We start from the raw sequence: 13451 nt of genomic DNA on the forward strand, positions 1-13451 counted from the left end.
TCACTCCGACTTCTGCTTCCGTGGTCACATCTCACTCTCTGACTTGGGCCCTCCTGCCTCCCTCTTATAAAGGCTTGTGATTGTAGTGGACCCATCCAGATAATCCAGGATCATCTCTCCACCTTAATTTAATCACATCTGTGGAGTCCCTTTTGCCCTGTAAAAAGTTTACAGGTTCTGAGGATTAGGAGATATTATTTGCCTACCACAAGGAGATGGGAGTTAGAATCTAGCTCTGTCACTTACTAGCTGTGGGAATTTAGCTGAGTCACTACTCTGTTTAGAATCTGTTTCCCAGGACTAACCTGGTGGTGCAGTGGTTAAGAGTCCGCCTGCCAGTGCAGGGGACAGGGGTTCGATCCCTGGTCTGGGAAGCTCCTACATGCCGTGGAGCAACTAAGCCCATGTGCCACAACTACTGAGCCCGTGTGCGGCAACTACTGAAGCCCGTGCGCCTAGAGCCCATGCTCCGCAACTAGAGAAGCCACCGCAATGAGAAGCCCACGCACCACAACGAAGAGTAGCCCCCCCGCTCACCACAACTAGAGAAAAGTCCACGTGCAGCAACAAAAACCCAACGCAGGCAAAAATAAATAAAATTTAAAAAAAAAGAATCTGTTTCCTCTTCTGTTATACGGGTAGAGCAGTGACCCCTGCCCCACCCCACCCCGCCCCCTACACACACACACACACACACACACACACACACACACACACACACACAGAGTCATGTTTTTGAGGTCTGGATGAAATAATGTATATGAAAAGACTTGATAGGCTCTCTTTTAGTTGATTTTGATTGTGACTTAAAGCAAAAGGAAAGAAAGAGTTTTATTTGCTTCGTGTCAGCAGATCTAAGCAAGTGTTTGGGGTGAGGGTGAATTCAAAATTAGAATTCAGTTCTGTGGATCTGGATTTGCCCCCCTTTTTTCATGAATTACATGAATTTCTTCAACATGTATTCTTGTTCACCTGGTTTTAGCTAGAGGCCGTTTTAAGAAAGTGTTAAACTTCATTAACAAATATTTGCCGAGCAGCTGTACTGGGCCCTGCCCTTTGGAAAAAGGCCCAGAGGTGAGAGAGTGGGCACGCGAGGAGCAGAAATGAATTCGGGGCGACTGGAGCTTAGAGAGTAAGGAGGAGGCCCAGAGGTGAGACCGAGGGGAAACGGGAAAAATGAGCCCCAGACCAAGTCGGGGTGTCAGGACCTGACTCGGGTCGGCAGCATCCCACCTATAACCATCCTCCAGAACCTCACCGGGGAAAAGGATGTTTTAAGGACTTGAACCACTCAAACCAGAAGCAGAAAGGCAGCATCTGCAGTTTCCCTCCCAGCTCCTGCTAGAAGCCCGGGGTAGCCCTGCCTTGGGAGGCCAAGGTCGAGTCACATTAGAGATGCCAAGACTCCAGAGTGAGGGACAGTCCCATTGCTTTTAATTAAGGGGAACTTCCTCATTGTGGCACTGAAGATTTTCTGCATGTTTAAAGCAAAGTTTGGCTGAAATCGAATTTGTGGTCATTTAAAGCATTTCCTGCCAAATGGTTTCTGTTTTGTTTGTGTGGATTTTCTCTTTGTTGCTACAGATTTACATCGGTAAATGTTTCAGGTGTGATTAGACATAAGGTGGAACTGGAACTGGGCAAGCAAAATAAACACTGATGCCCCTCCCTGGTCTACTCCCCGCTCCCAGAAACTGCTTCCACATATTAGGAGTGAAAAGGCATCTTGGTTTTGGCTGGAGATAAAGGGGCATCCACAGACATTCATGGAATAATGTACCTTTTTGACACTTACCAAGTACAAAGGTTAAATAAGAGGGATGCTGTTTTACTGATGGTAGACACAGTAAACAGCATTCTAACATTCTTCCTTTAGGTAAAGCAGCATTTCCTCAACAGACTGTCTGTCACTTTTCTCATAAGTTCCTTACATTTGACTCGATCTTCTTTCTCAAAATTTTTCTAGGCTGTTCAGCTTGACCCTGAAGAAACTTGTCATGCTAAAAGAAATGGACAAAGACCTTAACTCAGTGGTCATCGCTGTGAAGCTACAGGTGAGTTGAACAGGATTGTTTGTTCAGGACCCAAGGAAGCTAGATAACCTTGTGCCCACTGTCGGGGCTTCAGAGATGCTGGTAGGGGACCAGCTCTCTCGTCCTTCACTCAGCAAAGCAGGTGCAATAGTGGGAAGACGATTGAGCTCCTGCGACCTACTGGGTCCCAGTTCTGCATCTTAGTTAAAGCACTCAGTCACTTTAAACCTTAGTTTCTTTGTCTGAAGGATAAAAGTGGCTCTCCCTGCCCTGCCTGTCTAACAGGATTAGCATGAAGATCCAGAAGTTCATGCTTCTGGATCTAGAAATTCAGAAGTTACTAGGGTGGCTAGAAATTCAGAAGTTACTAGGGTGGCTTGTGTAGGTTTCGGTCTTATTCCTGGGATTTCTGGGTATAAGGAGATGTATGGGTTGGGGAAGCAGCTTTGGCAGTTTTCTGTAGGGTGGAAGAAACTTGTAGGTTATTATTTCAGACTTGACAGTTTAAAATTTACTGGGGTGTTTTGTCTTCTGAGTCATCCCCACATTTAATTCCTTGAAATTACCTCAGTAACTCCAGGGGACCCAAAGTATTTCACAAACATTCATATTCTAAGCATTTGGAATTTCAGTTTCAGGAGAAACTGAACTCCAGAAAGGTCAAGGAATTTACCTGTTGCCAGGTGATACCAGGTGGCAGAAGTGGGACTAGAAACCAGAGAGCCAGTAACGTATGTAGACGTTAAACTCCGACACCAGGGCTTCCTTAACCGATCAGTCCCTTTTAATGACGATCCCTAAAGCTTACTGAGAGTCTGAAGTGCCTCTGGAACCACTAAACGATGGAATCCTTCAGCTTAAGAATGGTGTATTTACTGAGTTCTATTTCACGGAAAAATAGTGGGCTGTAAGGAAACTCACTAGTAACCAGAACATTTGATTACTGGCTCACCTGTTTGTTGTGCAGCGGTTTCTTGGCTTCACTAAAACCCACGTCTGTAGCATTTTCGCAGTATGTGAACCATACGCCGAGGTCCTCAGTTCTCTTTCTGAGATAAATACATTATGTTAATTTAGTCCTCAAAACTTGAAACACTTTAATTACTCCTTATGATTTCCTGTGTGTCCCTTATATTCAGACTCCCTGTTCATCTTCGTGCATAATTCCTCTCGATTCTGTGAAACGTTTCCAGACACTGTGGGTCGAAAAAACAAGTGTGGGACCATGATGGGCGAGTGGAAACTTGCGGTTCTTTTCCTCCTTTCCCGATTTCGCACCTGTTTCTAGGTCACGGGCAGTGTTCCAGTTTTCAGGAGTTATTTGCATAGCTAAAAGCAGTTGCCTTCCAATGCAAACACTGTTGGTACAGTTTTGAAAGTTCCTTGCTGCTTTTGCATCCCCGCAGTTAAATGCCTTTGCCAAAAGAAATAATGCCTTTTATTTCCTGATTAAATATTTAGCATTCCGTAAAATTTTAAATTATACCCCAAAGCTACAAATATCCTAAATTTTTTATTGCTTGACTTCCAAGCTGAAAGTAATTACAGATGTTATCACATTCCTTTATCCAGTCACTTATTTATTCATTTACACATTTATCTAATAAATATTTATTGAGCACCTGTTATAGGCCAAGTATTGTTCTAGGCACAGGGGATTCAGCAGTGAACAAAACACACCCAAACCCCTGCCTTTAAGGCCCTTTACGTGCTGATAGAGCAGCAGTTCTCAAAATGAGGTCTGCAGAGCCTGGGCTCCCTAAGACCGTCTCAGGGGATACGTAAGATCCAAACTGTTTTCATGATAATACTGTGGCTTTACTTGCCCTTTCCACCACGTTGACATTTGCATTGAAGTTACAAGAGCAATGACTGGTAAAATGGCTGGCTGGCCCTTAGTGCAAATCAGGATGTCAGTAGTCATTGTATTGCCTACCATCGCAAACTAGAAGGAAGAGAGGAAAAGCCAGTTTTGCTTAAGAATGTCCTTGGAGAAGCAGTAAAAACTGTTAATTTATTTTGTCTCAACCTTGGAATACACGTCTTTTTAATAGTCTGTGTGATGAAACGGAAATGCGCATACAGCGCTCCTGCTTCACAGAGGAGGCTACCGTTGTCTCGAGGACAAGTCCTCATACAACTGAGCTGTGCATTGAAGTAGCTGCTTTATCATGGAACACCATTTGTACTTGAAAGAGGGGCTTACAGACAAACTGGTTATTCAGACTCAGGTATTTGGAAGATACTTTCTTGAAAATGAACAGAGTAAGCCCGTTCAGAAAATGAACAGTTTCCCACTTTGAGGGAAACAACTGAGAATATTTTGGGCCAATAATAAATGACATTTGAGCTTTCAAGTGAAAACCAGAATTTTGGAAAACTTGTCTTTGTCATTGTAAGCTTAACAGCTTCCCAGTTCTATTTATTTATTGATTGATTGATTGATTGATTGATTGATTGAGGCATTGGGTCTTCGTGGCTGTGCGGGCTTTCTCTAGTTGCAGCGAGCAGGGGCTACTCTTCGTTACGGTGCACAGGCTTCTCATTGCGGTGGCTTCTCTTGTTGCAGAGCACAGGCTTTAGGCACATGGGCTTCAGTAGTTGTGGCACGTGGGCTCAGGAGCTGTGGCTTACGGGCTCTAGAGCGCAGGCTCAGTAGTTGTGGCTCATGGGCTCTAGAGCGCAGGCTCAATAGTTGTGGCTCATGGGCTCTAGAGCACAGGCTCAGTAGTTGTGGCGCACGGGCTTAGTTACTTGGAGGCATGTGGGATCTCCGCGGACCAGGGCTCGAACCCGTGTCCCCTGCACTGGCAGGCGGATTCTTAACCACTGCGCCAGCAGGAAGTCCCAGCTTCCCAGTTCTTGAAGACTTTCCTAAAAAGGTCTGTAGTGATAGTAACTGTCGTGATTTTTTTATATTGTGTAATGAGTAACATTTGAAAGATACGCGTAACTCAGTGAACCAGTATTTTCCAAATGACCAATGCATGAGGTCACAAAATTGTGCTGCGTAAAGATCCATTCAGAGAACAAAACAGGTCAATGGATTGGATTTTATTTTTTACTTTTTGTTTAAAAATAATTTTAAATTTACAGAAGAGGTGCAGGAGTAGTACATAGAGTTCCCATATACCCCTCGCGCAGCTTCTCCCAGCGTTAACATCTTTCTTAACCATGGTATTTATCAAAACTAAGAAATTATCATTGGTACAACACTATTAACTAAATTACAGACTTTATTCAAATTTCCCAGTTTTTCCAGTGATATCCTTTTTCTGTTAATTGACTGGATGTTAATATATAACAGACTATAAAACCTTATTGATACGGTTTCAGGCTCTACTTTGCGACTGACCTTTAAGAGACTACCACTTGTAGAGTTTTGGTATACTATCAAAGAAAAATAGTCCACCATTATTTGAAAAGGCTGTTAAAATGTTCTTCCTTTTTCTAACTTCGTATCTCTCTGAGTCTGGATTTTTTTAATATACTCAACCAAAACAATATTTTGTAACAGATTGGTTACAGAAACAGGTATGAGAACCTGGTTGTCTTTTAATTAAGCCACATGTCAAAGAGATTCACAGAAGTGTAAAAGTATACCATCTGCCTCATACACAGCTGTTAGGTGTGTACAGTGGTGCAGACACTGTGGAAAACAGTCTGGCAGTTCCTCAAAAGGTTAAACACAGAGTTACCATATGACCTAGCAGTTCCACTCCTATAAATATTACCCAAGTGAGATGAAAACATGTCCACACAAAACTTTGCACACAAATGTTCATGGCAGCATAATGGCTGAAAAGTGGAAGCAACCCAAGTCCATTAATTGATGAATGAATAAATAAAATGTGATATATCCATACAATGGAGTATTACTTGACAATAAAAAAGAATAAAGTACAGGGACTTCCCTGAGGGCGCAGTGGTTAAGACTCCTCACTCCCAGTGCAGGGGGCCTGGGTTCGATCCCTGGTCCGGGAACTAGGTCCCACATGCATGCAGCAACTAAGAGTTCTCATGCCACAGCTAAGGAGGCCGTGAGCCGCAACTAAGAAGCCTGCCTGCCACAACTAAGGAGCTCACATGCTGCAACTAAGACCCAATGCAACCTAATTAATTAATTTTTTTTAAAGAAAGAATAAAGTACATTCATGCTACAATATTGATGAACCTTGAAAACATACTAAATGAAAGAAGCCAGTCACAAAAGACCACATGTTATATGATTCCGTTTTATGAAATGTCCAGTATAGACAAATCCATAGAGTCAGAAAGTTAAATTAGTGGCTGCCTAGGGGTAGAGGGATGGGAAGGTTGGCAGAGTGACAGACAGCTAATGAGTATGGGGTTCCTTTTTTGGGTGGTGAATATGTTGTAAAATTGATTGTGTTTCTGGTTGCACAACTCTGAATATACTAAAAGCCATTGAATTGCACATTTTAAATGGGCAGATTGTGTAGTATTTGAATTGTATTCTAATAAAGCTGTTATATACATAAAAAAAGATGCCCTCTTCTTAATAAATTGTTTTTGCTTTAGAGAAGATATTTTTCATAAAAATATTTTTATGTAAACACATAATAGGTTCATTACAGTTATTTTTAAATGAATTAATACATATTTTTAATATCTCAGTTTTTTGGTTTTTTTGCGTTATGCGGGCCTCTCACTGTTGTGCCCCCCCGTTGCGGAGCACAGGCTCCGGACGCGCAGGCTCAGCAGCCATGGCTCACGGGCCCAGCCGCCCCGCAGCATGTGGTATCCTGCTGGACCGGGGCACGAACCCGTGTCCCCTGCATCGGCAGGCAGACTCTCAACCACTGCGCCACCAGGGAAGCCCAATATCTCAGTTTTAATTCCTAGTGTGGTAAACATTGAAAGATACATGTACATAAACAAAAGCTATTTGGGGTCCTCAGTAATTTTTAAGAGTGTAAAAAGATCCTGAGACTGAAAAGTTTAAGATTAATCATTGTAGTGGAAGGAAAGAGACAATAAACATTAATTAATTAATTATTTTAAAAACAGATGGTTTTGAAATTGGACTCAAGTTGGTAGTGCCTGGCACCTGGAAGAAGCAAATACTGGGACCCGTGAAGGGCTAAATCTTTGGAGAAGGTTGGCAAAGATGAGAACAGTACTGTGCCATGCTTCGGAAGCGCGTGAGCTGGCCATGGTCCTGTGGCTGCACCGCAGCTACATCCTGTTCCCCGCATGCACAAGTTCATGTTCACAAGTTTGCAATTCAGATAATGCGTTTGGGATAGAAATGTTTACAGGTATTTATAGCATATATTTGGATAGTGAGAGTTCAAATAGTGAGGGCCGCTGCTGTTGGAAGGTGATATGTCCCGGGGTGGGCGGGGAGGTGGCGGCGGGGCGGGGGGGGGGGGGGGGGGGGGGGCGGGGGATGTCAAATAAATAAAATACGGTGAAGAGGATGGAGCATGCCATGCCCTGGGGTGGAGGAAGTTACAAATCGTATGTGGTGGTCAGGGGTGGCTTCACTGAGAAGATGACTTTCATGCAAAGACTTTGAAGGAGGTGAGGGAGGAAGCTGTGCAAATATCGGGAGGAAGAACTCTGCAGGCTGAGGGAGAAGCCAAGGCAAGGCCCTGAGGCAGGAACGTGCTGGCAGGCTTACATCTGGCAGGGCGGAGACGGGGTGGGGCGGCAGTGAGGCCGGAGGGGAGTGAGAGGAGGAGATGAGGTCAGAGAGGTAGGGGGAAGGGTGTGCGCAGTTATGGCAAGGTCTCTGGCTTTCGTTCTGTGTGAAGTGGAGGGTTTTGAACAGGGAGGTGATGGGGTCGTTCTGGCTATGGAAGACAGACTGTAGGTGGGAAAGAGGAATCAAGAAGACCAGCCAAGGGGCTCTGACAGTGATTCTGGCAGGAGATGAGGGCGGCACCAGAGCTGCGGCCTCAGGGACTAGAAGGGCGGAAACGCCATTAAGTGAGATGGGGAAGACTGGGGAAGGCAGGTTTGGGGGGAAGGATCCAAAATTCAGCCTATCACATGGTGTTTGAGGTGGCTGTTACACATGCGAGGGGAGGCGGTGAATAGGCAGCTGAATATGTGAGTTCGGAGTTCAGGAGACAGGTCTGGGGGAGGGAAACAGTTTGGGGAATCATCAGCGTATCTGACACCATAAGGTGGATGAGCTGCCCAGGAGTGGAGGAAGCCGTTACAGAGAAGAGAACAGGTCTAAGGATTGAGGCCACAGGCTCCCCAAGACTAGGATGTCAGGGAGGAGAGGAAGGACCTGACACGGAGACCAGGAAAGAGCAGCTGAGGGTGAGAGGAAATCCAGGAGAGTGAGTGTCCAGGAGGCCACATGAAGGGAGAGTTGCTGGAGGCGAATGAAGAGGAGTCCTCCTCATGGAGGTTATCGGAGACCCTGCCAATGGCAGTCGTGGCGGAGTTACAAGCCAATGAGAGAAGTCTTCAAGAGCAAAGTAGACAGCTCGGGCTTCCCTGGTGGCGCAGTGGTTGAGAGTCTCCTGCCGATGCAGGGGACGCGGGTTCTTGCCCCGGTCCGGGAAGATCCCACATGCCACAGAGCGGCTGGGCCCGTGAGCCATGGCCGCTGAGCCTGCGCGTCCGGAGCCGGTGCTCCGCAATGGGAGAGGCCACAACAGTGAGAGGCCCACGTACCACAAAAAAAAAAAAAAGTGTAGACAGCTCTTGAGGAGTTTGCTATAAAGGGGAGGTAAGATGTGGGGTGGCAGCCTGCAGGGCATGCAGGGAGACAAGAGCGGATATTTTTTTTAATGAGAGAAAAAACATTAGCCTGTTTGCTAATGGAAATGATCCAGAAGAGAGACGGAAGTTGATTGTATAGGAGAGGGGAGAATGGTTAGAAGAGCCTCCCTGAGTCCGTGAGCAGGGATGGAGGGATGGAGCGGCTGACATCGGGTGGGGGCCGGGAGCCCGTCCGTGTAACCGGAGGGGAGGAACCTGTGGGCATACGGACTGGGCAAGGAGCTAAGTGTGGTGGGCGTTCTTTTCCTATTGCTTCCATTTTCTCGGCAAGGTAGGAATCAAGGTTATTCGCTTAGAATGAGGGAAGGGGTGAGGAGGCGTTGGGGTGTGAAGAAGAATGGGAGGTCATCTCGTGGAGTGAAGGGGCAAGTGCCCGGACTGGGGAAAATGCAGTGATCGCCAGGCAGCTCTGCAGGCCCACGTCACGTTTGGGGTCATGAAGTCAAAGTCAGAACAGTTAGGGCTTCCCTGGTGGCGCAGTGGTTGAGAGTCCGCCTGCCGATGCAGGCGACACGGGTTCGTGCCCCGGTCCAGGAAGATCCCACATGCTGCGGAGCGGCTGGGCCCGTGAGCCATGGCCGCTGAGCCTGCGCGTCCGGAGCCTGTGCTCCGCAACGGGAGAAGCCACAACAGTGAGAGGCCCGCGTACCGCAAAAAAAAAAAAACAAAGTCAGAACAGTTAGCTGATTGTATGATTCTCTCCAGGCATGTTCAGCTGGGGCAGCTGGATTTGTACAGGGTTGTAATGTACCAAGTGAGCGCAGAGAACAGCAGCGGGCAGAGGCGCTAGGGCGTGTGCAGGGACCGCTCGTCCAGACTGACGGGGGCATTTAAGCTGAGTGAGGAGGAAAGAGGGGACAGCGGGCATGAGGAGGAGTGAAACATGGTGGGGGGATCAGTGGATCGTAGGCCTGGGGGGTTCAAGGGATTATTGTTGTTGACAAACAAGCGAGAGTGAGCTGGAAAGTTGGGAAGTGGAGATCAGAGAGTGGGGTGCATGACACTGAGATGAGGCTTTGGCCGTCATTATCGGTAACCATAAGGCCCAGAGTGTGACCATGTGGGTGGAGGGGCTCAGACAAGGGTGAGGACGAGACCACTGGGAGAGGGAAACCACGGGGTTTAGGGGCCAGGACATTGGAAAGCGCACATGTCGAAATCACGAAGAGGGACTTCCCTGGTGGCACAGTGGTTAAGAATCCACCTGCCAATGCAGGGGACACGGGTTCGAGCCCTGGTCCGGGAAGAGCCCCCATGCCATGGAGCAACTAAGCCCGTGCGCCACAACTACTGAGCCTGCACTCTAGAGCCCGCGAGCCACAACTGCTGAGCCCACGTACCACAACTACTGAAGCCCACGTGCCTAGAGCCCGTGCTTTGCAACAAGAGAAGCCACCGCAATGAGAAGCCCGCGCACCGCAACGAAGAGTAGCCCCCGCTCACCACAACTAGAGAAAGCCCGTGCGCAGCAACGAAGACCCAATGCAGCCAAAAAATAAAGGCATTTAGACAAGGATGCTTTCATCAGTAAGTTATATTATCGTTAAAAAAAAAAAAGAAATCATGAAGAGTTACGGCGGGAGTAGTGCTGGGAAAAGAACAGTGCGTGAGGAGCTAAAGTCAAGAAATGAGCAGGGATGCTGGCAGGTACAGACAAGAGCCACAGCCAGGAAGAGAGGCTAGAGTAGGGGCATCCACTCAAAGCAGGAGTTTGGGGAGGTGGAAGGGAGGATGTTCTGGAGCTGCTGACAAGGAACAAGGAGGACCCTGCCCCACCCCCAAGCCCAGCAGTCAGCCCAGGAAGCAGTGTCTTCAGGACGGAGCAGGTTTCAGCTGTGCAGGGTTTCTCAGCAGTGTTGTGGGGCTGTGCTGTACCTCGTAGACTGGTCGGCAGCAGCCCTGGCCTCTACGCTCTAGAAATATCACGCACGCGCGCACGCACATACCCCAGCTGTAACAATCAAAAATGTCTCTAAATTTTGCCAAATGTCTCCTACCCCTAGTTGAAAACCACTGCTATATATCAACCACATTTTGGATTCTCAGCATTTCTGAGATTCATTGTCCAGAGACTTCTTAAATCCTAAGAGCCTACCTATATAAATTCAGGTGAAAACTTTGCCAAGACTCTTGTTTGTCATAGAGGTTACAGAAAGCATTATCTAACGCATGAGGCAGAGCGTCCTTTATTATTTTTAATTGGCATAATATAATGCTATTCTAATTTTAAAAGCATTGTGAAATACTACATTTAGGAGATTTTCCTTCCTGCATTATACAAAATCTGTATTTTATAAAAGCAAAAATTAGAAATGGATAAGAAACCTAAAGGTTAAAACTAAATTTTTTTCATTCCTAAAGGAAAACAGAGTGGAATATCTACTCTAATACAGCAGAATAACTTCATTACTTGGAGTAGGCAAAGGTTTCTTAGCTAGGACCCAGAATGCATTAACCATAAAGGAAAAAAATAATAATAAAGTTGACCAGATCAAAATTAAATACTTCATCAAAAGATACTATTAAGAAAATGAATAGGCAAGAAAATATTTATGGTGCATATACCTGACAATTTCTTATATAAATAAAAAACTTACGCCCGAATAACAAGGTAAACAAAACAAAGAAGTTTGATCAGTCACGTCATAAATGGAGATTTACAGCGGACCAATAAACAGCTGAGAAGGTGCTGCGTGGGCTGAGTCCTCAGGGAGATGCAAATTGCAGCCACAGTGATGGACCTCTCTGCACGTGGCCAGTAGAATCCACGGGTCCAGGACAGACCACGCCGGATGCAGCTGCAGGTGGAAAGTGGTACTAACACTTTGGAAATCAGTCTGGCGGTTTCTCACGAAGCTACATATGTGTCTACCCTAAGTCCCAGCCATTCCTCTCCTAGGTGTCGGCCCAAGAAAAAGAAGACACATCCACTTGTGTGGATGACTTGTACAAGAATGGCAGCTTTAACCATAATGGTCCCAAACTAGAAACACCCCAAATGTGAAGTGTTCAGTGACAGGAGAACAGAAATCACATGTGTACGTTCATGGGACAGAATTCTGCTCAGCAGTAAAAAGGAACAAGCTTTCGATACACTCAACAGCCTGTATGAACCTCAGACACATTGTAAATGTTGGGCAAAAGAAGCCCGACCAGAATAGTACACACTGTATGATTCCATTTATATGGAATTTTAGAACAGGAAAAACTGACCTATGGTGAAAGAACTCAGAACAGTGCTTTCCTCTGAGACAGGAGCGCAGGATTGACTGGGAGGCATCACAAGGGATTTTTCCAGAGTAGTAACAATGCTCTACATCTTGATAGAGATGTGGGTTACACGGGTATATACATTTACTAACTCATCGATCTGTATACTGGAGATCGGGGCACTTCACTGTGTTAAATTAAACTCAATGGTTTTTTAAGTAATTTTTTTTTTTTTTTTTTTTTTTTGCGGTACGCGGGCCTCTCACTGTGTGGCCCCTCCCGTTGCGGAGCACAGGCTCCGGACGCAGGCCCAGCAGCCATGGCTCACGGGCCCAGCCGCTCCGTGGCATGTGGGATCCTCCCGGACTGGGGCACGAACCCGTGTCCCCTGCATCGGCAGGCGGACTCTCAACCACTGCGCCACCGGGGAAGCCCTAAAGTAATTTTTATAAATATACTGGCATTCCTCAGGCTCTCCTGCTGATCTCTTTTTACATTGAGGAACAGTTTAGCCCAACTTTATTTTTAAGAGCTAAAAACACTATGGTGTTTAACCCAGCGTTAGGTGTGGTGGAGCGGGGGTGCTGGGGGGCACGGCAGGGGAAGCGGGGGCGGGGGGAGCCGCACTAAAAGGAAGAGTTCCTGGAAAAAAATTATATCAAAGCTGAGACTGGGAAGGTGAGTTGGTTAGCTGTGTACAGAAGCATGAAGGAATATCCAAGAAGAGAAAACAGCATGTGGAAATGCCCAGAGACAGGACAGTGTGGCCGAAGTGTCAGTCAGACGGGAGGAGGGCGGCTGAGGTGCCATGGGGAGAACTGCCACGCCTTGGGGTGCGACACCACTGCCTCTCCCTCAGGAGCGGTGGGAGAGGAGAACTCAGATGCAATAACAAACCATTTTCATGTGAAAATCCTTTGCAAACGGACAGCATAATACACGTAAAACCACATCTATGGTAGTGGCTTGATTGTGATCAAGTACAACAAAAAGACGGGTGGAATACTTGAACTGGTAAGAATCTTTGTAGAGTTTAGATGTTGTTTGCAAGCAGTATTTCTTTTGGTCTGATTTTTGGTGATACAGCTTTGACCTATTTTTTCTTGGTTTCAGGGTTCAAAAAGGATTCTTCGCTCCAACGAGATCATCCTTCCAGCCAGTGGGTTGGTGGAAACAGAGCTCCAGTTAACCTTCTCCCTCCAGGTGAGAGCCTGCTCAGTCTTAGGTCATTAATATGCCATGTCCAGCCCAATCCCGAACAGTCCTCTAATCTGGAGACTGTTTTATCCGAAAACAGCCATAACCCAATGATTTAAAGTCACCTAGAGCTTCTGTGGCCGGCCTGGAGAACCAGAGCAATCACCCAGACAGCCACAGCAAGGGCGCCGAGACCCAGATGGGCTGCTGAAAAGTACACCACAAATCGTTCTTTTTTTTTTTTTT

The 13451-nt window shown here is 46.4% G+C and overlaps 1 protein-coding gene across 3 annotated transcripts in view; it reads left to right on the forward strand.

Annotated features, from left to right (window-relative positions):
• The window catches only part of PACS1 (phosphofurin acidic cluster sorting protein 1), a 141575-nt gene that overhangs the window by 101045 nt on the left and 27079 nt on the right, over positions 1–13451 (forward strand). For 2 of the 3 annotated variants that reach the window (XM_027090110.1, XM_027090113.1), the window contains exons 2-3: positions 1967–2054; positions 13122–13211. In XM_027090110.1, the coding sequence (XP_026945911.1) occupies positions 1967–2054; positions 13122–13211 (178 nt within the window). Of the gene's footprint in view, positions 1–1749; positions 1877–1966; positions 2055–13121; positions 13212–13451 lie in introns of those variants that run through there. The other variant, XM_027090111.1, reaches the window with a different exon arrangement.

Source organism: Aethalodelphis obliquidens, unplaced genomic scaffold (genome assembly GCF_003676395.1).
Source record: "Aethalodelphis obliquidens isolate GAN/ISIS:26980383/991018 unplaced genomic scaffold, ASM367639v1 scaffold69, whole genome shotgun sequence".
In the NCBI taxonomy this organism is placed as follows: domain Eukaryota; kingdom Metazoa; phylum Chordata; class Mammalia; order Artiodactyla; family Delphinidae; genus Aethalodelphis; species Aethalodelphis obliquidens.